This window comes from Danio rerio, chromosome 15 (genome assembly GCF_052040795.2).
Source record: "Danio rerio strain M-AB ecotype USA chromosome 15, GRCz13ab, whole genome shotgun sequence".
Lineage (NCBI taxonomy): Eukaryota > Metazoa > Chordata > Actinopteri > Cypriniformes > Danionidae > Danio > Danio rerio.
The window spans coordinates 35,476,751-35,503,289 of NC_141035.1; the positions used below are offsets into that span (position 1 = coordinate 35,476,751).

Here is a 26,539-nt window from a genome sequence, read left to right on the forward strand (position 1 = left end):
TATTCTAGCCGAATAATAAAACAAATAAGACTTTCTCCAGAAGAAAAAAAATACTATCAAACAAAAGGTGAAAATGCCCCTGCTCTGTTAAACATAATTTGGGAAATATATTTTAAAAAGAAAAAATAATTCAAATGAGGGCTAAAAATTCTGACTTCAACTGTATACGGTGCCTTTCGAAAAAAAAAAAGTGTTCAGCATGAAGGAAGTGTCATGACTGTGACATGCTGACAGGCGCTACAAAGTGACACTGATTTCACTAGAAGTGACATTTATGCCTATTGATTCCCAGATGGGCCCACTTGTCTGTCTGTGAAATCAGCTTTTAAAATGAAACATTTTACATTATTTTAAGATGATAACCTTTTACATAGATCTAACCCAGGGGTGCTGACAAAATATTATATTTTAATATATATATAGTGAAGGTCTCTGTTTAGTTATCATAACAGCAGTTGTTCAGTGGCATGCTCAGTGGTTAGCTCTGTCGCCTCACAGCACAAGGGTCACTGGTTTAAGTCCCAGCTGGGCCAGTTGGCATTTCTGTGTGGAGTTTGCATGTTCTCCTCATATTTGTGTGTTTCCTCCTGGTGCTCAGGTTTCCCCCCACAGTCCAAAGACATGCATCATAGGTGAATTGAATAGACTAAATTGTCCATAGTGTATGATGCATGTTTGTAAATGTGAGAGTGTATGGGTATTTCCCAGTACTGAGTTGCGGCTGGTAGAACATCCGCTGTATAAAACATATGCTGGAATAGTTAGTGGTTCATTCCGCTGTGGCAACCCTTGACAAATAAGGGTCTAAGCTGAAGGAAAATAACTGAATGATAACTATAAATATATTTGCCTCCACACTAACAAACAATAATAACTATCTGTACTATTTTAGATGCTTTTCATTTAGCTTTTCATATCCTCTTGTAACTAACAGGTGTCAGCAGTGTGATAGAAAATTAGTCACTAAATCAAAAATTTATGAATTGCTGTGAGATAGCATTGAAATATACCAATGGTATTTTCCTTTATGACAGATAATTAATAGTGTCTGCCTGTTAGATTTACACAAGACAAATTATAGTGTTTTACCGGCCTGATCTCAGGAGAAAACCTAAGTATGTTTTGTCAGTTTGTGAGTTTTAGAGATATTAGAAAGATTTTAGAAAGATTATAGAGATTTTAGAAAGGAGGCATGGCACCCAACTCCACCCTTAAACCCAACCACCATTGGGTGATGAGCAAATTGTACTAAATTGTACGAAGTAAATTAGCCACTAAATCAAAAAGTCACAAATTGCAGTGAGATTGCATTGGCATTACACATTAATATAAGCATCCACTACAGCAGCAGATTACAGAAGCACTGGCCGCGGTAAGGATGCTTTCAGCGATTTTCCTGAGTTCTGATCTGGAAACAAATATTTAAATAGATGTGATATTATCTATATAAACCAAATATTTTAGTTTTAAACAACTACACATTTACCTGAATAAAAAAACTAAACAAAAAGCATTTTGTAACTTAATAGAAACCATATATTTCTATTTCTGTGAGGGATATTCTTGATAAACTCAGTTCGCACATTTTTTAAACCAGTGGTTCTCAAACTTTTTTCATCAAGTACCACCTCAGAAAAAATCTTCCCTCCAAGTACCACCATAATGCCCAGTAATGAAATACAGTAGCGTGGTAGGCCCAGTAAAGCAGCTACAGCTCTGCACAGTTTAAAAACATAGCAGATTATCTACTGTTATTAAGAAAATGTATTATTATCAGCCACTTTAAACATTAAAATTAGTTTGAACATTGACACTGTACTGTGCTTATATGTAAACAAACAAACAAACAAAATAAAATGCGTACCACTAGAAGGAAGCCTGTGTAGCACTAATGGTACATATCACTGGTTTAAACAATCTGACAGCACACAGCCACACACACACACACACACACACACACACACCTATAACCCTGAACAATACCTAATTTGCAACAGAATCAAAGATGTAGAACAAAGGATTGTTTAATTAACCAATACTGTCTCATTTTGAACTGGAGGTAATACACAGTTTAAGTTCTTTCTTATTTGGACCAAGAAAAAGCAATGAAAGCAGTGTCGTATCTCTTCCTGCAATTTTCTCCTTATGACAGAATGCAAGTCAGACCATCTCTCATGGGAGTAACAGCTAGACTACACAACAAAACATTTCTAGAAACTTTTCTCCTAACCTACATACACCCACAAATGCATATACAAATATAAATATAAAAATAAGAGAGCACTTGAAAAATTTCTGTTTTAATTTTCTTTGTGTAAAGTGTCATTTTGATTTTTGTTAATTACTGATGACTTTTTTTTTTTACTTTAGATAAAAGGCTGTCACTTAGAGCATTTGTTTTGCCATGTTTCAAGACGTTTATTCTTAGACAACACAATGTTTCATAAGACTTAGAAAATCAAAATTTGGTGTGATAAGACTTATTTTTAATCACTAAAATGAACACATTTTGTGATCCTGATCAATTCTCATTTTCTGAATAAATCAAAATGTTTATCCCTGAAATGTGGAAACAAATGTTTTCACCCCTATATGCATTCGTTAATTTTGTTTTCAGCTTAGTCCCTTTATTAATCTGAGATTGCCACGGCAGAATTAATCGCCACTTTATCCAGCATATGTTTAATGCAGCGGATGCCCTTCCAGCTGCAACCCATCACTGGAAAACACCCATACACTGTCATTCACCCAATTTAACTCACCCAATTCGCCTATAGCGCATGTCTTTGGACTTGTGGAGGAAACCAGAGCACCACGAGGAAACCCACGCCAACATGGGGAGAACATGCAAACTCCACACAGAAATGCCAACTGACCCAGCCGAGGCTCGAACCAGCGCCCTTTTTGCTGTGCTACCCACTGCGCTGCCCCCTATATGCAGTAGTATGTTAAATTAGTCCCCTAATTTCACGAAATATTTACACAGCGATGCTCTTATAAACAATTCATTTAACAAATAAACAATATGGACAAGTCATACCGAAACAAATGACCCTCATGACTCGGTTGTTAGTGACACAAGAAGCAACAGCGATCCACAAGCTGATCATTCTTACACGTCGGATTGCATACAGCTCTTCCAATGTCTTTACACCACTGTCTCTCTAACATTTAGCATAAGCAGGTCTTCGCTAATATCTCTCTTTTTCTACGCGCGCGCGCAGTTTCTCCAAAGAGCGCATATAAGACCACACAGATTACATTTCAATTTATTACAATCCTTTTTTACATTTAAGTTATTTCTTCAATGCTGTGTATGTAAATTACGTAATTTAACTACTAATTTGGTAACCATTTGAAGAATCATCTATGTCAGACTGAGGCTTGGCTGAACTGAATAAACAATCAAAAGAAAATGTTAATGCAATGCACTGTGGACAATGACAGACGTCCACCGGGGCGTAATGGATAGGTTAATTGCAATTCCAGCATGATTACAGCGGTGCGTCTGTGCCGTGACAGCGCAGCACACACAGTCGCCATGCGCAACAGTCCTCGTGTGCTCGTAGGAATACTGCTCCAAAAGTATATTCAGCGACGAATCGGTTGTGTTGATTGCATCGGCTTTATAAATGTGAGAATCAAAAGTTGCTCCGACCGACAGCAAGGTGAGTTTTTACATTTGGCTTTGTAGAACAGAATCTTTATCCAAGACTTTAAGCTGCGCGATTTGTTTTATTACATGGTGTATGTGTATGATGATTCACCTCGTTCGCTCTAGCAAAGTTTACATCTGATTCTTGATAAAACTGAAGCTGGTTTTAAGCAAAGTTTATGCTGAAATACATCGAGGCATGCGTAATTTTGAAAATATAGCCTATTGTTTTTTCCGTGCATGTTTGGATTGATTTAAACCCCTAAGTACTTCAGTTTTTCTGTTTATATTCTGTAAAACATGACCGAGAAGGTGACATGTGTGTATGTGTAATTTGAAGCATAGCCCTTTTTAGTAGTTTTGTTTTCTTTATTTAACATTAGCAAGGATTAATGTTTGTGGTTATTGCTGTATTTTATGTAAAACATGATCTATTCGGCGGTGCCAAGCCGTTTAAATTACTCCCTAATGTAAAATCCAGCTGGTCATTAGTTGATCTAAGTTGTTTGTTGGCTGTACGTCCAGTTATAACGTTCCAAAAATAATACCAACAACAATACCAATTTTATTGCTGGTTCACAATGTTCCATCACCATCCAACTGCTACCTTAGAACAGCTACTAGTTTCTCACTAGAATATTATTATAAAGCCGTCAAATTGAACATCTGCCATTCCCAGGTGTATGTGTTTGTCTTTAGGTGGCTTTAATTCTTTGCTCTCCAGCTGATGGATTGAGCCACAATGTCGCAGCTGTACTTCCGCAGAACGGATAACTCCTCGTACCGGGACCGCATTCCACTGCGGATAGTGCGCGCCGAGTCGGAGCTCTCGACGCAGGAGAAGTCCTACCTAAGCGCCGTGGAGAAGGGCGATTACGCCAGCGTGAAACTAGCGCTGGAAGAAGCGGAGATCTACTTTAAGATTAACATCAACTGCATTGATCCCCTGGGGCGCACTGCGCTGCTCATCGCCATTGAAAATGAGAACTTGGAGATCATTGAGCTGCTCCTCAGCTTCAATGTGTATGTCGGTGATGCTCTTCTCCACGCCATCCGTAAAGAGGTGGTGGGAGCTGTGGAGCTCCTGTTGAACCATAAGAAGCCCAGCGGAGAGAAACAGGTTTGTAACTGTTTGATAGTTCATAGTTTGGTAAATCACGTCTGTGTCAAACTAGCTAATATACAGTTGAAGACAGAGTTGTTAGCCCTCCTCAATTATTAGACCCCCCCCCCCCCGTTTATTTCCCCCTAAATTTCTGTTTAAAGGTGAGAAGATTTTTTTCAACATATTTTTTTAGCATAATAGTTTTAATAACTATTATTATTATTAATAATTTATTTTATCTTTTCCATGATGACAGTAGATAATATTTTACTAGATATTTTCAAGACAGTAATAATTATCTTTATGTGCAATTTAAATGCTTTTAATTAGGTTAATTCAGTTAAGTTAGGGTAATTATAATATATTAAGACTAGAAAAAAATAATATTTTCTCAAGAAGAAAAAAATATTATAGGAAATATTGTAAAAAAAAAAAAAAACTTGCTCTGTTAAACATCATTTAGGAAATACTTGAAAAAGAAAACAAAAATCACAGAAGGGCTCATAATTTGAACTTCCATTGTAAATAAAACTTTATTTAAATAGAAACAAAAAGGAGACATAAAGGGATAGTTCATCTAATAGTAACAATTTTCTGTTAATTTAGTCTTTACCTGTTAATTAACCCTCAGTCCATCCAAGATGTAATTGACTTTCTTTTTTTATATGTATATATTACTTTAAAGGAGCTAAAATAGTGGCCACTGGAAATTGCTATATACTAAAAAGAGAAATAACTTTCAATATTTTCAGAGGAAAAAAAACATACAGATAATCAAAATTAATAGGGGAGAGCGGGGCACAAAGTAACACTTTTTGGTTTTGGCCAAGTATAGAAACTAAGTAATGAGGTTAGATATACCATATTTTTTTTCCAGCAACACACAAGCCTCTCCTACAAATGAGCACTGAAAGTATGACCACCGGACCTATGGTTTCTGTGCAATGTTGCCAAAAGTGCCAGGAGTAAAAATGTTACTATTTAACCCACCTGCAGAGCAAGTTGCAATAGACAGAGGGTTAGTTGTAATACATGCTTAAAAAGGCAGGTTTCACACACTTAATTTAAATTCAGTTTACTTTAAAAAGTACATTAACACAGTACTAAGCTCAGTTTTTTTATTCTACACAGCACAACATGTTTATTTATTTATCTAGTGGATAAACACATTTGGATTTAATTGCATTATTATACAATGCATTTATTTGCATTATTAACAATAAAAATTTTATAAAAATATATATTTCTATAAAAAAAACTAGCTAGTAGTTACTGTGTTTTTTACATCTTTCAAAATGGTTCCATCTTTTAGCCTTAGAAGACGGTGATCACAACAATATAAGATTTTACTTACATACTTTCACAGATTTTTTTTAATATAAATTTTATTTAAAAAAATATTGAGTATAATAAAAAATACTTTTATTCTGCAAAAATGGTTTCTCCTGTTTCTCATCCAAATTTCGACAAATTTTTTCAATAATTGTAAAGAAAACATCTGATGACATTGTGGTGAAAACCTCGGAAGCATGCAATGGTTAACTGTAAGCAAATACCTTAAGACTCTGTTACAGTACATTTTACCCCATGCTACACTGTGCCCGCGCTCCCCTGCTGATGGCTTCTGGTGATACTTTGAGGTCTTATGAAGCAACTTTTTGGATGAAATATTCCTTTAAACCAGTCAAGTGGTTTGCTGTTTTAGCATGGTCAGGCTGGTTGTTTTGCCTGATTGGTTGGTTAACCTCCTACCCTGATCATCCAATGCTATCTAACGGCAGTTCGTAACATTTTGATTTAATGGCTAATTGAATTTGTATGATCTCATTCATATAATTTAGTGCTATTTTCTCATCTCCTAATGACTGTTTGGTTTAGGGGTGGGGTTGGGTGCCACACCTCCTTTTTAAAAGAGTCCATTTTTGTACGACTGAACGAATTGGCCACAAAACTGACAAAACACAAAATAATGATGTTTCCTCGTGAGATACAGCTGGACCATCTGATAAGTGGCCAAACACATGATTATAGTGGAAATCAGGTTGATTGTGGTTCCAAAGAAAACAAAATGTCATTAAAGGGGTGGTCCAGTGTTTATTTTTATGGCTTGGTTGTGTTTATAAGATGCAAAGCAATGTGTGCTCATGCTTCATTTGTAAAAAAAAAAACAAGTTATTCATTCATATATCTTACTTTGATTATCTACAGCTACTCAGCTAACATGAAAACGACTATCGTATTTCCTAGTTTTTCTGAAAGCCCACCCTCAAGAGGCTTTGATTGGTCAGCTAACATTATGTGTTGTGATTCGCGGATTGGCTCCATGTTACCAGGAAGCATCTCTGCTATAACATTACAGCACATCTGTCCATGTCCGTACACTGCACGGGGTGTATACTCGTAGCCTGAAGTGTTTTAGGTCGTACTTACACTAGGTACAGTTGCCTCGAACCGGGCCAAAGCACGCTTGTCCCCCCTCCTGTCTCCCCCGACGGCCCGCGCTCACACCACAAACGGGCTTCGGCACGCTTACACTGTTAGACATTTCTGTAAATTACACAGTTATTTACTGTATTTCACCCAGTGTAATACTGCAAATTCCTTTTACGGTAAATAACTGTATTTACCGTTGCATTATGGGAATTTAGTGTGACGTCGAACAACATATACAGCGATGTACTGTATTTGTAAAAATTCGTGTATTATACTGTATTTTCCACAACTGCTTCAACGCCACCTTGCGGCGATTCCACTACTCTGCACCACATTTTGCCTGAGGACCCTGAAGCAATTCTGGAGGACAATTTATTAGTGTGCCTGAAGAACATACTGGATTTAACAAACTTTACTCTGGTAAGCTGAGGCAGTGTTTCATTTTACAGAATGTTTTGTGGACGAGAATAGAACAAAGTAAAGTATAAAGTTGGCTATTATTATTTTCTCTGGCTTGGCGTTATTTCACCCATTTGAGAAATATATCATCTATTAAGATGTTACCTTTATTTAATTTATTACATTAACACTACTATTACTTTAAATAAGACTGTTTATGACTATTAGCCATTGTTCTCGTCATATCTTTTTATTTATTTACATAGGAACCGGTGTTGCAGCGGGTTTTGGTTTAGGAGGGAACCAGAGGTATGCAGACAGTTTTGGAGGACACTTAGCACGAGACAACGGTCCGGCAGAGAGTGTTTTCCCCCAGAAGAATATGAATGAAAGACCAACAAATAATCCAGGTAAAAGCGCGTCTGTCTGTGCTGACAACACTCGACATTGATTTGAGCACCTCTATTAGCATTTGTTTGCTCGGCAACATTGGCTGAAGCGATCTTAAAATGGTAATGTTAACTGTTAGCTAAACTGAGCTAAGTTTATACTGAATTGGACTCAAACTCATTTTAACATGCAACGTTTAACTTATATTGATTTATACTATATATATTAGATGTTGTGAACTTATTTTTCTCTGGTTTAGAGTAACTTATAACGTTAGCTTGAGAAAATAACATCGCGACGTAACCTTATAAGAACGTTAACGTAAATCTATAACGTTACAATATGCATAGAGGTAAAGTTGGTTTTATATTCGCACATTCGTTCATTTAGAAGACTCTATACTGTTTACCATGTTACTTTGAATATTCGATCAGAATTAGCATGCCAGTATGACTTGAAATCAACATTAACACTGTTTATTTGACCGTGAGCATGTTGTACTTTGATAGTCATTAGCTGCTAAAATGATTTTGCTATTTAGAGTTTGCAAATAATACTTTTATGAAATTAAATTATTTAGGGGGAAGTCTGAATCTGCTAATATAAAACCAATTTTACCTCTATGCATTATGCTAATAACCACCTTTTTGCTATTTATTGTTTGCTAATTATTTTTTTATCACAACTCTTGACATTTAGTTTAACATAATTGTTACCATTATATTTTTTTCTGTTTAGATATGGCACTGGCACAGCAGCAGGTTTTGTCTGAAGAAACAAACAGCATTTCAGAGGAACATCTTGATCAGCACAGCCTTATAAGACCAGTAAGCAACCAAGGTAAACAAATAAAAAAAAGTTGTGTGGAGGTTGTGGATTGTAGCATGGTATTCTTATCTGTATTTTTGGCTTTTTTATGGTCTCAATATAGAATACTGGGAGCCTGCCTGTGCAAACTGGACCTCATACAACAGTAAGTACTGTACATCTATTTGTTTCTCAATATATTAACGTTACTTTTAATACAAAATGTGTCACATGTTTAGTTGCTAGCTAAATAAAAAAATCGTTTTCCCTTTTTTATTTAACCATTTAGTAGGTTTTTTTTTCATCTTTGTTTATAATATTTTTGAGCAGATTGAGGTCTGTCATGGGTCAGACATTTCAAAATACAATAATTAGTATTGGGATACATGCATTTGTCTATGTATTAAATGTCTTTTTCCCCATTTCATGTTGCCTAAATATTTTGTAATAAATAAAATAATACAATTTTTTGTATAAATAATTCCAGAGGATGAAACAAAATGCACAGCAACAACCAGAGTGAGCCAGAAGAAGGCAGGAGAAGTAGTGAAGAGAATGACAACCATGAACAACAGTGAGTTATCCTTCTTTCACCAGCTAACTGAGAACTTGGATTAGGTGAGACACTCTCAATAGTTTTATCAGTATTCATTCAGTTTTAGTTTATTAGGGATACATAAAACAAATAGTCTAATCTGTCCTGCAGTGAATCAACCCATCACAAATGCTACAATGTTTTTGTAAAACCTTGTTAGGGAAAAAAATAAACAGGACATTCTGGTTAGTTATCTTTTAAACATGGTAGTGAGCAGGTTATGAGCAGGAGCCAGTTGCTCAGTACCAGCTGAAAACTACCCCAACCTAGCTGCCATGCTTCAAAATAATTAACCAGTATATGATTTATTTTTTTTAAACAAGCTTCTTCTATGCTTATGTTAGTCTGTTTGTCCTTATCCAGAGTTCTTCATAATCCTGGACTGGGCCAAATCCTGACCAGATGCTGTGGTGGTCATGGAGGAGTGAATCCTAAAAGACACACGTGATCAATGAGTTTCCGCATTGATCCAATGGGCCAGCCTGACCACCCACTGGTGAACTTTCAAGCCTCTGGTGCCTAGACTGCGGCCTTGCACAAGTTTGGCTAGAGGAGAACTGGTCGTGCCCAACTGAGCCTGGTATCTCTCAAGGGATTTTATTCTACACTTTCGTCAGTTGGTGAAGTTTCTTCCATGCCACTGTCGCCACTGGATCACTTGGCTACGATTGGTGGATCGGTGGATTTGCTCTTCAGTGTTTGGACTTTCAGCAGTGACATTTACTGCTTCAATTCTGAAAACTGGACTGAAGCAGCTTCAATTTACAAGAACTTCTATGTTAAGCTGCTTTGACATTATTGATCTACATTGTAAAAGTGCAATAGAAATAAAGATGAATTGCATTTGAACATGTGAATTCAGACCTTGTTGAGCATTTGACACCAGAATTAGTAATATTTTAAAGTTGGGTTGTTTCTGAGTCGGCTAATAGTTACAAATATTTATTTTTCCAACAATATGCAATTCAGAAGTGTACATTTTTATTGTACATGTATGTTCTAGTGCTTTGTGTGATTTATTTATTTTTAATGTGTTGATTTTATTGCTTAATGTAATTTTCACACATTTTCCTTAAATGCTTTAAGCATTATTAATGTTTTAAAGAATGGAATATTTTGTAATTGTGTCTGGTTTAATGTCAGTAGTACTTAGTACAATTGGGTTTTTTTTTCTCAACAATATGCAGGTCAGACACTTAAATTAGTTTTGTACATGTATGTTAATGTGCTTTGTCATTTTCAATGTTTTTTTTCTTAAAATAAAATATTTTGAATGATTGAAATGTAATGTTTTTACACATTTTTAAGCTTGTTTTAAGCATCTCCAATGTTTTAAATAAAGAGTGTTTATTTTGTTAACATTTTGTAATTGTGTCTTTTTTAGGTCTATAGTATTAAAATAATATTAATAAAATTATATTATAAAATATTTAGGACAAAATTAAAAGGTTTATAGTAGCTAACTGTTAACTTAGGTTTTACAGTAGTTAACCATTTTCAGACACTACGGTAGCATACTGTAAACGGATTTACAGTTGTATACTGTAAATCTAAAATACAGTAACTTACTGGCAACAGTGTTGCCAGTAAGTTACTGTAAAAACCCTTTGAAATGTCTAACAGTGTACGTCATCGCTGCTGCGCTGTTCAGTGAGAAGCACTCTCTCACTCAGCAGCACAGTGGAGATTTCTCTAGTTATATCGTTTCAGTTGTTTGATAAGCCGTCAAATATTTCGCCAAACAGTCCTTAGGGATGCGAGGACACGCAGTCAGATCTGCCACTTTTGGCGCTCATAAACAATCATAATGCTCTCGTGCTGCAGGAATGAGGAGGTCTGCTGAAGGCACACAGCTGTCGTGCAGTGAGGGGTTTGCGTCTTTAATAAACTACGGCAGTTTGCGATCACTGAACAGTAAGAATTCTTAATAAATCCATATGAAACAGTCCCTTAAAAGTCACGTCTCGCTTTCAGTTTCGGACTTTGGCGCGTTTTGCACTCACACACAAGCGTACCGCGCCAAAGCCCAAGTGAACCGGGCTCAGGCACACCTCTTCCAACCGGGCCAGGGCCGGCCAAGTGAACCGTGCTTGAGCCAGATTCAGCGCACTCACACTTCTCAAAAGATCCGGGAAACGGGCCTGGGCACGGTACGGATGGCATAGTGTGAGTAGGCCCTAAGACATCATTTACCTGGATGTATTTTTTTGTAGTCCCCAAACTTTGTTCGCTGTAGGCTTTGCTAAGCTAACTTTGTAAAAGCCAATGTGGACCTTTGCATTGAACTTTGAGCGTGTTACATTCAGAGATGTTAATTATGTTCACACAGCTACATTACACAGGAAGCAAACTGTAAAATATGATAACGTAGAAGACCACCTCTTTAAAATTAAAGACTGAAAATAATTTTGAATGGGTAGTTCACTTAACAAAATGTAAATAAAAATGAAACATAAAAATGAAGTTACAGAAGCACAAATTGAGACAGTTGTGTCCCTCAGTTAGAAAATATAACACTTGGTAACACTTTATTTTGATGGTCCCTATTGCACATTTTGTTGACCAAATGTTGCATTGTAATTACATGCCAATTACTTCTCATTTGAGTATTAGTAGACTGTCTGCTTTAGGCGTGGGACGATAACCGTTTTCAAGAAATACCACGGTTTTAAAACATTTTCTGTTAAACTGTTTCTACGGAATATGTAAGATTTTATAATTTTTTTTTTTACTTTTTTTTTTTTTTTTTTTTTTTTTGCGAAGGCAGGATCTCAGTATCACAGATAGATGACGTCAAACTCCGAAGGTGATTTCTGTCATGTTTGGTGCATCTACATTGTCGTTCAGTCTGACTTTATGACAGCTGAGATCTTACAGTGTGATATGGGAGCCATGCTCATGCAGTCTGACATGCTGCAGTCGATCAGGATTTTTTTAAAAATCACACTTTACACTATACCCTAACTCCAACCTTACTACTTATAATCTAATGAGAATTAGTTCTCATGTACAGTAGAGGCAATGTAGCTTAAATTCAACAAAATGTGTTAAAGGGACCATGAAAATAAAGTGATTCCTAACACTCTAATAAGAAAAACAACATTCAAAATCAACACAAATAGGATAACACATTGACAAATTGTTTTTAAAAATGACATTATTATAAATAATCTTTGCAATTTGTAAATGTCACTTAGACGGTTGGAATTGTGAGGCTTTTATGCGCTCAGCTGCCAATAACAAACTGCACAGCACAGTAAATTGCCAAGTTAAGGAGATGCAAGCATCTGCTAAATTAAGCAATTAGTGTTATTATCATTGTGTGCAATTTAATTGGTTGTCATCTGACAAATAACATTAAATGAATTCATTTGTGGCAAAACAGTTTTCTCAGTCACACTACTTGTGATGTCAATGATACAAGATACAGGAAGTGTTTTCTGCTCCGTGTTAAAGGTTAATAAGCTTATGTATTTTGCTTTCCTAACTGCAAGATAATATGAATAACAGCATGCTATTATTTGAATTTTGCATTGTTTTGCCCTGCTATCTGTGACCCCAAACAGACCTGTGTTCATTATTAGTCTTAAAACAGCACATGCAAAACCTAGAAACCTGTCCAGCAGATCTGAATTCAGATGTTCTCTGCATTATTAAACCAGAGAAGCTTCCCTGAGCACAAAATCCTTCAAAACATCCGTTATCAACGTCTTGTAAACAACCTGGTATTGAATTGGAGATAGAAGTGCTTTTTACGAGAGCTGAAAGGAATTAAGTCTTCATTTGCAGGCACTGAATTGTATGCCCGCTTCATCTCAAAGGAAAAAACAGAATGCTATAAACAGTTCTGTTCAGACATTACTGTAATAATTACTGTTGTTTTTAAGCCGTTTGCTTCGAAGTGAAGCAACCTTTGCTTTTTCACCAACTAAATATCGCTGAACTTGGGCCTTGTTTGTTTGCTCCCTTTTAAACTTTGATGTAATTTTCATTTACTGGCTAAAAATAGACTGGATCCTGCTGTGCTGATTCACAGAAATGATGGCATGGTTGCTGTATTCACAAACCCGAACAGCTGCACATCTGAGCTTTCTTTCCCCAGTCCCCGAACGCCTTTTCTTTTCCTCTGTTTCTTCCTGTCTGTGTCTATTAATGTCACGTTTGTCAAACTTTTTGATATGCTAATGACTGAATCAGCATGTCTAAAGACCACAAGAGGGCGAGTGAGTACACAGGAACAGGTTGTTTGCTTTGATTTTCTAAACTATGATTCTGCTGATGATAACACGCCTCTTTTCATGTCTTGTGCTTTTTATCACGTCAGCGAGTTCTTTACAGAAATGAGGATTTGTGGAAAAATTACTTAAGTTCACTGGCTGTTATGTGGACAGAAAATAAGTAGGATAACATTAGGGTGAGTTCAGGACAATTGAAATTCACACTATTGTTTTGTTCTTAAAGTTCCAGTGAAATCAACGGTTTTTATATAGTATCAGTATAGTCTTAAGCAATGTGTGAAATACACATTGACTTTTTTCGGTTATAGCTTGGTAATAGGCTTCAGTGAATCAAATTCTTGAATGTGTTCAAAGTTATTGATAAAATGTATACGTTTTCAGTGTTTTGAGATATTTAGTGACAATTTTAGAGGTTACTGTTGGTCAAACTATACAACTTATGTGTCTATTTTTTTCTTTTTTATGCTACATGCAGATATAAACACTTATTTTACAAGAGACATTATTAAATGATGTTTCCTAGCATTGATTGGCGCATTATACATCCACAATGGTATAAACTGTGATAGGTGGGTCAAATATATATTTATATTGTACATTTTTTATTATTAATAGGTAGATGTATAGATTGGAGAAAGCTTTTTCTTGCTATTAATGGGCTGACCCCACCATACATCTTGTTTTGATGTCAATTGTCAGTTATCAAAAGTTGATTTGGGCGGGCAATCTCGCACCCTGGTCTTATAGGATATCTATATAGGATAGGATATCTATATCTAGTTTGCTCTAAACAGTGACAATTTACATTCAATAAAAATAAATATCAGTATGTCCCTTCTGCCTAAATAGATCAGTATTTATATATATATATATATATATATATATATATATATATATATATATATATATATATATATATATATATATATATATATATATATATATATATATATATAAAACAGTTTTTTTACATAAGTTTAAAATCAAATCTTTTGACCAATCAAATGCTCCATAGTATCTGAGCAGTTGATTCAAGGTGCTTCTCATTTTGCATTTGATGAACTTGAGTTCAACCACTCTCATTGGCAAAGCTGAGAGAGATACAATTGGCTGTTTTTTTTATTCTATGCCCCACATTGCCTGTCTGCTGTTTCAGTTAAAATTCTGAATAAAAAAGTTACTTATTCAAAGCACTTCATGGGACCTTTTTATTTTTCAGTTTTACATGGCACTTGACAATAAAGAGCTTAAATGTGGGGCAAAAGATTTTAGATTGAATCATACTGCTAAATAAAACATTTATTAAATGCATAACACAAGTAAAACAGGAAACTGATGCATTAAAATGATACATTTAAAAAAAAATGAATTTAATATTAGTATATTTACTGTATACTTTGCTCATTTGTGTCAAAACAAACTCCACATAATAATAAAACATAATAAAACATAATAATAAAACATTTATTAAATGCATAACACAAGTAAAACAGGAAACTGATGCATTAAAATGATGCATTTAAAAAAAATGAATTTAATATTAGTATATTTACTGTATACTTTGCTCATTTGTGTCAAAACAAACTCCACAAGGTGTCAGAGTATGTTTTCATAGACACAAATAATATAGTTAAGACAATACTCTGATTAAGAGTCTACCGTGTAAACAGTGATTTTTTTTTTTTTTTTTTTGATGAGCTTAATCTAGAAAAAAACTAAAGTCGTAATTGAACTAAACAGAGATTTGATCAGGACATTTGAAGTATGCCGATTTTAGTTTCATTACTGAAGTGCAGTACAGACATGTAAACACTGAAATCAAACTATTGCCATCGTGTAGGATTTTCGACGCATTTTGTGACAGGATAGTCCATACACACACGGCTATTTGACACTATTCTCTGTAAGTAGGTATTACCAAGTAAGTACTATCAAGTAAGTAAAGGACTACAGACACCTGCATCACTAAAAAACGTGCGTTATCAAATTCCATTAAAACAACACTCTTCCATTAGTTTAAATTCACATCCAATACCTCGTTTGTTACAAGGGGGCTCGCATGAAATGTTCCTGAATCAAAGTGAAAGTGCTAAACTGCAGTTAAAGTTGACAAATTAAAAATGAAACACCTGAAATTACATGAAACTCCAGAGGAATCATGGATAGCGTAATGATGCATTGACAATAATCAAATTATGTGTTGTAACATGTAAAACAGGATCTTAAAAAAAATTTAAAAAATCACGTAAACGCCTTAATAATTTTATTGTCTTATTCAGATTAAGGAAAAAAAATGGTTTGATTACTGATGTCCATGTAAACATAGTCAATGTTTTCATGTCTATAGAGAGCACTTTCGTACTGCATAATGAGATCCTGAATGAATGAGATCCTGAAGAAGAAACAAAGACAATCTTGCTGTCTTGGGTTTTGCAGATAACCAATTGATAATTGTTTATTAGTGCAGAATAATTGGCAAAACCAATCGATCAGCTTACTTCTGTCAAGATGAAACGAGTGCAGTGGCTTAATTGAAAAACCTGAACATTGCATCAAATTCTTGTAAAAGCACTGCTGCTGTTGTTTTCATTCTTGTTTATCCTTGTTGTCTGTGTCTGCATGCTTTGCCAATTCTTCAAAGCTTACACGTCTGTAACGAAATCTGATTTATTTCCAAATAATGCCTCATCCGTGACACAATATCTGCATTTCCATTACTTCTCAAATTGCACAAATTGAAGATGTCAATAGAAAATATGCCTAATGGAAATGTCAATTTTGCCAAGAAACAACTTTTTTTTTGCCATAAACACAACATATCAATGTCACCTTCGATTAAATATATGACTGTGAAAATGCAAAAATCATGATTTTTGCTATGACTTAACTAAAGAGGAAAAAAAATATCCACATAACATTGATTTTTGGAAACATTTCATTATGCAGATGCTTTATCAATCAAAATATTGCTAACCTTTTATACAAAGTTATAATGGAAACCAAGCTACTGGTTAACCCTACTGGCTCAGTCTACTGCTACAGTAGCCACACCCCAGCCTCGTAGTGTATGTGTGTATGTCCTGGTCCTCCAGGTTGGGGGTTGAGCGTTGTGCTAAAGACCAACCTCGTAAAAATTAGATGTTATAAAAACTCAAGATGATGTGGCTAAATATCAACTTTGATATAAACAGCCCTGGGAGTAAATAAGTGTATTAACATTGTATAATTTAATGAAATACAGCAGGTTGCTGTAAATGCAGAAATGTCTGCCATATTTGTATTGGGAAAATTCTGGCAATCACAGCTACTATACGTGTTTATTTATTTTTTGTAAATTTGACTGAATGTTTTTTTTTTTGTGTGTATTTTAGTCAAGCTTTTTTTCCATACACTTGAATTGAAAACTGATATTGAATTAACCATTTTATTGTTATTCTTGTCTGAACTAAACTAATTAGCTAAATTTCCAGCCTATCTTGTGAGAAAATTGATATTATATTTATTGTATTGACAAAAAAATTGCATATTTGTACAATTTCAAATGATTTCAAATTCACAAAAACGTATAATTAAAAAAAAAAAAAAAGAGTCATGCCCCCAAACCTCACCCCTAAGCCATCACTGGAGGATGAGTAAATCATCCTAAAACAAACGAATGATATCACACAAATTCATACAAATTAGCCAAGGAGTCAAAAAAAGTTTATATTTACTTAATCTTAGAATCATTTTACATGAATGGAGCTTTATTCATTCATTTTCTTTTCAGCTTAGTTCCTTGATTAATCTAGGGTCACCACAGAATGAACCACCAACTTATCCAGCATATATTTTATGCGGCGGATGCTATCATACACTATGTTAACATGATGCATGAACGGCCAATTTAGATTATTCAATTCACCTATAGCACATGTCTTTGGACTTGTGGGGGACCCGAAGGAAACCCACGCATACACGGGGAGAACATGCAAACACCAAACAGAAATGCCAACTAACCCAGCCGGGGCCACATTGATGCCCTGAATACAGCTTCATCCAAAGTAAAACTCTGTTGTTTGAAGATTAGTCAAGCTCAGTCTGTTTCATATTGTCATCCAGGATTAATTCCATAAAGCATCATTTCCAGTTATTTTCAGGTTGAAAAAAATTGCACTTCTCGTTTGTGAGTAGGTTGTAATTCTCAGATCAGGTGTCAGTAAAAACTGCAAGGTGGCTCTCTTTCTTTAGCATTTCAGATTAAAAAAGCAATAACAACAACAACATGTCCCTCAGAGTTGTTGGAGATGTGTGTAATGAATCATGGAAATGGCTTCTCTTCACTTATTAAACACAAAGCTGACTTGTTCTGTCAGCTCACCGACATTGAGTCAAGCCCTTCATTTCTGCCAATTCTTTCCCCTTCACCTCTCCAGTCTATTGTGGTTAAGGATGAGCTTCAAAGCATCATATCGCAGCAGAAGATAATCAGTATGGCTGCCAGCCCGAGCATGTCTCTCCAAGCAGAGCCTTCATTATCTTCCTCAAATAGTCAAGCTTTTGCTGTTGTCACCGTGGGCTCGGAGCTCATGTGAAAAGAATGGAGATATCAGTGGAAATGTGCTAATCACCCCCTACCTTCAAATCGCACCTTCTCTTCTCAGTGTGGCTTTAATTCGTAAACTCTCGACTCATTTTTTCTCACTTCATCCTTCCTCGCTCGTTATTCTTTCTCACTTTTAATCACTTTTTTTGGGTACATGCTGGATGGTTTTCTCTCTTTCTCTCTGTCTCTCGCTGTTTTTTTCTTCAGCCATCTCCCCCCAAATGTGGTGTGATCACAGTATCCAGTCTTCACATTGCAGTGTATATCTTGCGATCAGCTAGTTTAAGCTGATTTGAAACTTACACAAAGGATTAGGTATTATTCAAGTCAGTTTTTTTAAGGAGTAATTTTTTAAACAGGTTTTCAATGTCCTAGTTTTTAAATTAAGGGGGTAGTGCACCCCAAAAAAAAAAAAAATTTTAACCTTCTTTCTACTGTCAGAAAAAAATAAATAAAGAGACAGTTCATTTCAGGGTCATTCTAAACCTTCATTATTTTTCTGTTGAAAACAAAATGTAATGTGTATTTATATAGCGTATTTATTGTGTATGGCCGTACACCCAAAGCACTTCACCTTCATGAGGGGGTCTCTCCACACCACCACCAGTGTGCAGCATCCACTTGGATGATGTGACTGCAGCCACAGAACAACAGCGCCAGTGCACTCACCACACACTAGCTATAGGTGGAGGAATAGTGATAGAGCGAATTTGGTGGATGAGGATGATTGGGAGGTCGTAAAGTGTAAGGACCAATGGAGGAATATTGGCCAGGACACCAAGGTTTCACCCCTACTCTTTACAAGAAGTGTCATGGGATTTTTAATGACCGCAGAAAGTCAGGACCTCGGTTTAGCATCTCATCTGAAAAACGGCACTCACTGTGTAGTGTCCCCTTCACAATACTGGGGCATTTGGACCTACACAGACTGCAGGTTGAGCGCCCCCTGCTTGCCTCACTAACATCGTTTTCTCAAGTGGTCTCCCATCCAGGTACTGACCTGACACAGCCCTACTTCAGTGAGAAACCAGTCTTATGCTGTGTTCACACCAGACGCGGAACGCACGGATAAATTGCGATATTCGTGCGTAAATAGCCGCATGAACCTTTGAGTTTACTCGCTTCATTCGCGTGTCAAACCCCGCTTTATTCGCGTGTCAAATTCACTTCAGAACAGACGCGTATTCGTGTGATGGGCAGGGCTTCTGTCTGCCCGAAGACTCTAGCTTCATAGCTAAATGGCTAACATGGATTTTATTAAGAAAATAACAGTGTTTATGTGCTTTATGAAGACTGAAAAACAGCGTCGATACGTTTAGGGCCGTGTCTGAGTCCACTACATTCTTTCAGAGGTGCATCCAGCTCTGTGAGCTTTCAGCGGTGCTTCTGACTGAGCCAAGCCGAGTTTGATGAACTGTTGTCGGTGAAGGCTGGAGGATTTCCCTCGGAACACCGACAACAGGTTCTACGTCACAATCACGCCCAAACAAGAGCAAGCTTCTGATTGGTTAAAGCAGCGCGAATGTACGCTGAAGTTCAGATTTTCGAATTCGAGAGATGTTAAACGCGCAAAACGCTCAATTCGCCAAAATTCGCCCCTCAATTGCGCCATTCGTGCAATTTGCGTCATTCGCGTTGCGCCATTCGCGTGTATCGCGCCGCAGGATGTCTATTCGCGTGTTTGCATTGACTTAACATGTAAATCCCTGTGCCGCGTCTGGTGTGAACGCAGCATTAAGGTCAAAGGAGATCATCAGAATAATGTTAGTTTGAAGTGTTATATTGTTTCTAGTGGTCCTGTACAGTACAAAAACATAGGAAGAAACTCCTAGTACTTTATAATTTAACAGATTTATTTCTATATCTTATTATTGATTTTTTTTACAATTATGTTTAGGGGTTTCTCACCTTAAATTGAGATAGGACAGTGGAGGTTACGGACAGGAAAGTATTGAGAGCAGAGAAAGGGAAAGGATCGGCAGAGAACCTCGAGCTGTGAATCGAACTTGGGTCACCGTGAGCACCATGGTGGTGTATGCCAGTGCGCTTAACCACTAGGCTATTGGCGTCAACTCTATATCTTATTTCTAATACAATATATGGTTTCAAACTACAAAAATATGAAAGGCACTTGTTAAATTGCAGAGTTGCAAAAGTCTACAGTGCATATGCATTTGACAGTAATTACACAGTAATTACACAGTAATTACACAGTAAATTACACAGTATTTAACTGTAATGTGAACTGTATTTTACTGTAGGACAGTTGCACTGTATATTACTGTATTTTAAAATCACAATGTGAAAATTACTGTATATTTAACAGTAAAGTTACACAATGCTGTATATACATATAGAGTCAGATAAATTGTTCTCATTCATTCATTTTCTTTTCGGCTTATTCTCTTTATTAATCTGGGGTTGCCACAGTGGAATTAACCACCAACTTATCCAGCATATGTTTTTACGCAGCGGATGCCCTTCCAGCCGCAACCCATCACTGGGAAACCCATACACACTCATTTGCATGCATACATACACCATGGACAATTTAGCCTACCCAATTCACCTGTACCGCATGTCTTGACTGTAAGGGAAACCGGAGCACCCAGAGGAAACCCATGCAAACACAGGAAGAACATGCCAACTCCACAAAGAAACGCCAACTGACCCAGTTGAGGCTCAAATCAGCGACCTTCTTGCTGTGTGGCGACAGCACTACCCACTGTGCCACTGCGTTGCCTCATAAATGGTGCTGTAGATCTAAATGCAGTGTTTTTGCTATAATTAACAGAAGGTCACTGTATATTCTTCAGGAAATTGTTAATAGTGTATATACAGTTTCCATAATGTAACCCATAAAAAATGGAAACTGGCTGTTATTTAAAGGATATTTTTAGTATTTTAGGTATTGGCAATGGCTACTGTTTTCTGAAATGTTTCAAAATATATTATTTTGTGTTTGACAGAAAACAGAAGCTCATGAAGGTTTTGAACCAATTGAGGGTGAATCAACAATGAAATTTTTGTACATTTTTTAATTAACTATCCTTTTTTTAATTCTCTGTTTTCTGTATCTGGCATGTACTGGATTTATGTCCTATGAAAAGTCATGTGCAATTTAAAATTTATGCAATTTGTAATCTTTTGCTCATTGAATGTTGTATTGACTATTGAGGTTTGACTTTTGGCTTTTTATGGGATTTTATGCAAGCTTGTAATTCTGGCTTGGGTTAGATTTTTTTAAATTTTGCTGTTGTACATCTTGTAGCATTTCCCAGTACCGGGTTGCGGCTGAAAGGGCAACTGCTATGTAAAACATATGCTGGAATAGTTAGCGGTGACGACCCCTTATAAATAGAGGACTAAGCCGAAGAAAAACTAATGAATGAATATCTTGAAGTGCTTTGAGTTCGTATTATTGTGCTATTATTAATTAATATTATTATTGGCCGTTGTGGTGGCACAGTGGGTAGCACAATCGCCTCTCAAGAAGAAGCTCACTGGTTCGACCCTCAGCTGGGTCAGTTATCATTTCTGTGTGGAGTTTGCATGTTTTCCCCGTATCTGCGTGCATGAGTTTCCTCAGGGTGCTCCGGTTTCCCCCACAGTCCAATATAGGTGAATTGGGTAATCTAAATTGGCCGTAGTGATTGAGTGTGTATGGATTTTTCCTAGTGATGGGTTGAAGTTGGAAGGGCATCTGCTGTGTAAAACATATGCTGGGTAAGTTGGCAGTTCATTCGGCTGTGCTGACCCCAGATTAATAAAGGAAATAAGCCGAAAAGAAAATGAATTATTATTATTATGAAGGGTCAAATCTGATTTTGTATTTCCAGTTGGTACTGAATTGCATCAGATTAACATTAGCAACATTCTTCAAATTATCCCACATCTTTTGTGTCCTGCTTAAAATGAAACAGACACTTATCGTGATAAACACAAATTGCACATTTTATCAAAGTGTCAGTTCTTTCAATGAACAATTGCTGTGTGACAATAAAACAGTCCAGACATTTCAAGCTGAGTTTAATGCTAACAGCAGGAACAATAGAGGATTTTCAATCAGTCTGAAAAGTGATTCACCCACCATGTTTCCTCCATGTGGTGTCTGTCTGTTCACAAGTCACGACTAACAGATGAAGATAAAAATACTGAAAGCAAGACTGGACCTCCTTTCCATTCTTGTTTATGGAAAATGGCTACAACCTTATGGGTGTATGTCAAAAGTCATCAAACTGACTGCATGCAAATATATACATCTCTGCTGACTTATGATGGTCTAAAGTGATGAATGTGTATTGTGTGATACCAACATTTGTATAAATTACTCATCCTAATGTCATTTCAGTCCCCTGAGACCTTCGTTTAACTTTGGAAAACAAATTAAGATGTATTAGATAAACATTACAGCTCTCTGACCCTCTTTGGACAGAAACGGAGGGTTAAAGTCTACAAAAGTAACCAAAACATTCCATATTAGATAAGGCAATATGAAATTGTACATGTAATAAACATGCAGCCTGATCTAATGCTGAAGATAGATGAACAAAGTCATTTTTACAGATTTATTTGGAACACAGAAGTGTTCATGGAGCTTCATATGATTACAATTGAACCACTGAAGTCACATAGAATCTTTTGACAATGCTCTTTTCTGGATTTTGAACATCTCGTGAACATTGCTATCTGAGGATGAGAAAGCTGTAGGATTTTTAGGGTCTCAGTGTATTGAAATGAAATGGAGGTGAGTAATTATTTACAGAAGTTTCATTTTTGGGTAAACTAATCCTGTAACACACTTGCTGGAGTGATTGACATCTGTAGTTTTAAAGTTTTCATTTTCATATGGAAAAGAAGGGCTTCTGGTTAGATTTCTGTCTGGTTTATTAGGAAAATAGATGATTTAATCCACAATTTGAGTGCTGAATGTATTTCATGGTTAGCATTAAGGATTAATGATTCATTTGTAGCATTTTAGGACATTGTGTATCTTGTTCTTAATGACCTATTTTACTCCTTTTACAAGATGTAAGATAAGCCTTTGGTGTCTCCAGAATGTGTCTGTAAAGTTTCAGCTAAAAATACCATCAAATAATTTATTATAGCCTCCAGAATATGCCCATTTTGGTGTCTGAGGACTAGTGATGGATTGTTTTTGAATGATTCATTCATTTTTATTGAATCTTTAGTATGATTTAGTAGTAGAATGATGAGTCATCTCAGGGAGTTATTCGTTCATTCGCGCATTCGCACATTTGTGCTTGTGAAGATTAGTTTCTTTTTCAAGTCTTCTATTGGGTTTGAGTCATTTTACATTACCTGAAAGACAGAAGCCAATCATATGCAGTCAGAGACGGAAAAAGATTTGATCTGTTCATCTCTCGAGTCCTCGGTTTGAGTCATTCATTCATCACGTGGAAGACAGAAGCCAATCATATGCATTTAGAGCGGAAAAAGATTTGATTTGTTCATTACTCGAGTCCTCGGGTTTGAGTCATCTCTTTACATGCTGTCACAACATGAACGAACGACTCAAAAACCAGAAGACTCGTAAGGTGAACTAATCATGGCTCCTTTCGGCTCAGACTGTGTGCATTAGTTAACCTTATATGACATTGTCTATGTGAGGTGAATGAACAACTCAAATTTCAAGACCTTTCAGAGGAGGAGAACTGACATAATCATAGACAAAAGATCCATGTTAAAATATTATAAAAAATATTTTTATTTTATTCAAAAATAAATTATTATTTTCTTATAGCATTTTAGTTATGACTTGTTCAATAATATTTTGGCAAATTGAACAAAATTAACGAAATGACTTAAAAAATGATTTGTTCACCTCACTGGTCCGAGTCAGTAAAGTGATCCAAACTTCCCATCACTACTGAGGACAATGTAGCTGTTTTTGTGGCCTGTAGCTTTAAATGCAAATGAGCTGCTTCTCCCACCCACTGTTCCCATGTGCGTGTCTGCTTCTCCTGCGTTCTATCAGTTCAAGAGTTCACACTTAGCTGATGATTGATAATAAGCTAGTTTGGCATGCTGTCCCGGGAGAGAGCTCCGAGCTCAAAAGATCCTCGAGGGCAAGAGGGGAGTTTGACTCGGGTATATCTCGAGAACCCCCACCCCCCCTTCCTGCAGCGTAAGGATTGCTAAGGTGATGTGTTGCAGACAGAATTGAATTTGGTGCTAATTTGGTTTAGTCAATTTACTTAGTCTCATGTTTTTGGGAGTGTGGGAGGAAACCGGAGGACCCGGGGAAAACCCACGCAAGCACGGGGAGAACATGAACTCCTCGCAAAATGCTGACCGGTTGGGTGGATACCCAAGTCGGAGGCATTTTTTGCTGTGAGGCCGCAGTGCTAGCCACTGGGCCGCCGTGCTGCCCTGTAGAAAAGAGGAGGAGAAGGGGTGGAAGGGGGGATTCTTCAAAACGAAGATGACTAAAGGTAGGGCATTTGGTTATTTATACTGCAACCCGGGCTCATTGTGGAAACGTAGCCCCGCGGACGTTTCTGCGGACCGCGATTTACGTCCCGGGAGGTACGTATTCGAGCGTTTTTTGTTTTCGCGGATCCACGAGAGGCCGCTGTGTGCACTTTTCGCGTCACGGGCGCCTCCCGGGAGCGTGCGCCATTCGCGCCCACGCCGTTCTCGCGCGAAAAGCCACCGGATCGAGCAACGGTTCGCAAAAGCCGTCCAGAAACAAAAAAAAAAGCAAAAGCCCTCGTTTTCGATTGCGACCGCGTTTTCGGATCCCGCTGCATTCTCGCCCTTATTTTTCGGATTCCGTTTTTCGTCTTACCTGATTTCCGGAACCTGCTGTTCCCCGGACTCGATCCCGGTCGTCGTCCACCGCGGCCGGCTCCTCCTCCTCCGGGGCCTTCGCTCCACCGACGTAAGGCTGTGAGCTAAGCGGACAAACTGATTGCATCAGGAAAGCCCTCCAGTCGGAGGCGAGCCGTCGGCCGGCGAGCGCGAAGAGGAGGGGCGGAGCGGCGCCACACCGCCCCGCAGCGTTCGCTCGAAAAAAACTAAACGCGGCCTTTACGTACCTCCGGCCACGTAAATCGCGGTCTGCAGAAAGGTCCGCGGGGCTACGTTTCCAGAATGAGCTTGGGTTGTTATACTGGGTTAGGAATAGCCTGATTGGTGGTTCGTTCATTAGCTTGACTCGGGGCCAGCCGTGTCAATCATAAGCACGTGATCCTCTTGAAATTAGTTTATGAATAAACTTCACATAAACAGCAGTCAGTGATAGAGACAGACACGGTTGAAGCTTAAATCTAGCTCATTAGTCAAAAATACCAAGTTTATTTCATGTATTTGTGGTGGGATCTATTCAAGCCTTTCTGAAATGATGAGTCTCACACAAATGCCATGTGAAATACATACATATATATATATATATATATATATATATATATATATATATATATATATATATATATATATATATATATATATATATATATATAAATACACAGTTCTGCCCAAACAGCTTACAAAAGTTGATTTTCATCATAGGTGCCCTTTAAAGGCATAGTTCACCCAAAAAGTGTGACTTTTATCATTCTTCTTCTGATGTTAAACACAAAAAAATATATTCTGAATACTGTTAGAAAAAAAAAGTGATTGACATCCATTTTAGGAACAAATAAATACTATTTAAGTCAATGGCATTTTGTGTTCAACAAGTGGACTATTAGTAAATAATGACAGAATAAAAAAACTTTGGTGAATTATCCTAATGATTTTCTTATAGACTTCCCCCCAGAATTCAGATTCAACCAGGTCACTGTATTTTCTTCTCTATTGGACCCAAATAAAACGTTCTGTCCTTGCTGATGAAAAGCAGTTCTTCGGTATTGTGCTTCCACCGGCGTCATTTATTAGAGGTATTGTTGTTTGTTGTTGTGGCCAATTTTAGATTTGCTCCTCATATTGCTTTGCCTGGGAAAGCTCAATCTTATATGCCTGCAAAATCTTTTCCATTTACAACTGGGTCAGTATTATGCTTTTCAGGCAAAAAAAAAAAAACCTTGCCAAACTCCAGACAGGATTTTATACGGTTTTTCTCTGCTACTTCAGCTCTGTAGCTTCAAAGTGATCATATGCCTCTCTGTAGCCTCTTTCCCAAGTGTTTTTCCTGTGTGTTCAGAGGATTTTCAGGAAAAGACAATGTCTGGGTGATTTGATGTAGTTTTCATTTCATTATAACCGATCCTGCAGTGGACAGTCCTGTTGTTTTTATCATTGTTATTAATTGATGAATTTGGATTCCTCTCTCGTTTGAAATATTCTTTTGTGTTCATTTTCATAGCTG

General features: G+C 36.8%; 2 protein-coding genes across 5 annotated transcripts in view; both read left to right on the forward strand.

Moving 5' to 3' along the window:
- Window positions 1-3,534: 3,534 nt before the first annotated feature.
- Window positions 3,535-26,539, forward strand: part of trpc4b (transient receptor potential cation channel, subfamily C, member 4b) — a 59,434-nt gene continuing 36,429 nt past the window's right edge. The window contains exons 1-2 of one of the 2 annotated variants that reach the window (XM_087282328.1): window positions 3,535-3,668; window positions 4,355-4,775. In XM_087282328.1, the coding sequence (XP_087138454.1) occupies window positions 4,398-4,775 (378 nt within the window). In that variant the 5' untranslated portion in view covers window positions 3,535-3,668; window positions 4,355-4,397. 2 annotated transcript variants of the gene reach the window in all.
- Window positions 7,922-10,743, forward strand: LOC147833715 (uncharacterized). Of its 3 annotated transcripts, none has more exons than XR_015509648.1 (5): window positions 7,922-8,002; window positions 8,721-8,809; window positions 8,914-8,955; window positions 9,277-9,363; window positions 9,748-10,743. XR_015509648.1 is itself a non-coding variant. In XM_087284410.1 (5 exons), the coding sequence occupies exons 1-4, from the start codon at window positions 7,975-7,977 to the stop codon at window positions 9,405-9,407; spliced, it is 303 nt and encodes a 100-aa protein (XP_087140536.1). In that variant the 5' UTR covers window positions 7,922-7,974; the 3' UTR covers window positions 9,748-10,743. The 3 variants fall into 3 exon arrangements, 2 of the variants coding, with proteins under 2 accessions (XP_087140536.1, XP_087140537.1); XM_087284410.1 differs by having other exon boundaries at window positions 8,721-8,822; window positions 9,277-9,407; XM_087284411.1 differs by having other exon boundaries at window positions 8,721-8,822.

Excerpts from the sequence above, each read along its gene's own strand:
- LOC147833715 (XM_087284410.1), top strand. The coding sequence starts at position 7,975 with ATGAATGAAAGACCAACAAATAATCCAG. Across the intron at positions 8,003-8,720 it reads AAGACCAACAAATAATCCAG|ATATGGCACTGGCACAGCAG; the intron begins GTAAAAGCGCGT and ends TTTTCTGTTTAG. Across the intron at positions 8,956-9,276 it reads AAACTGGACCTCATACAACA|AGGATGAAACAAAATGCACA; the intron begins GTAAGTACTGTA and ends AAATAATTCCAG.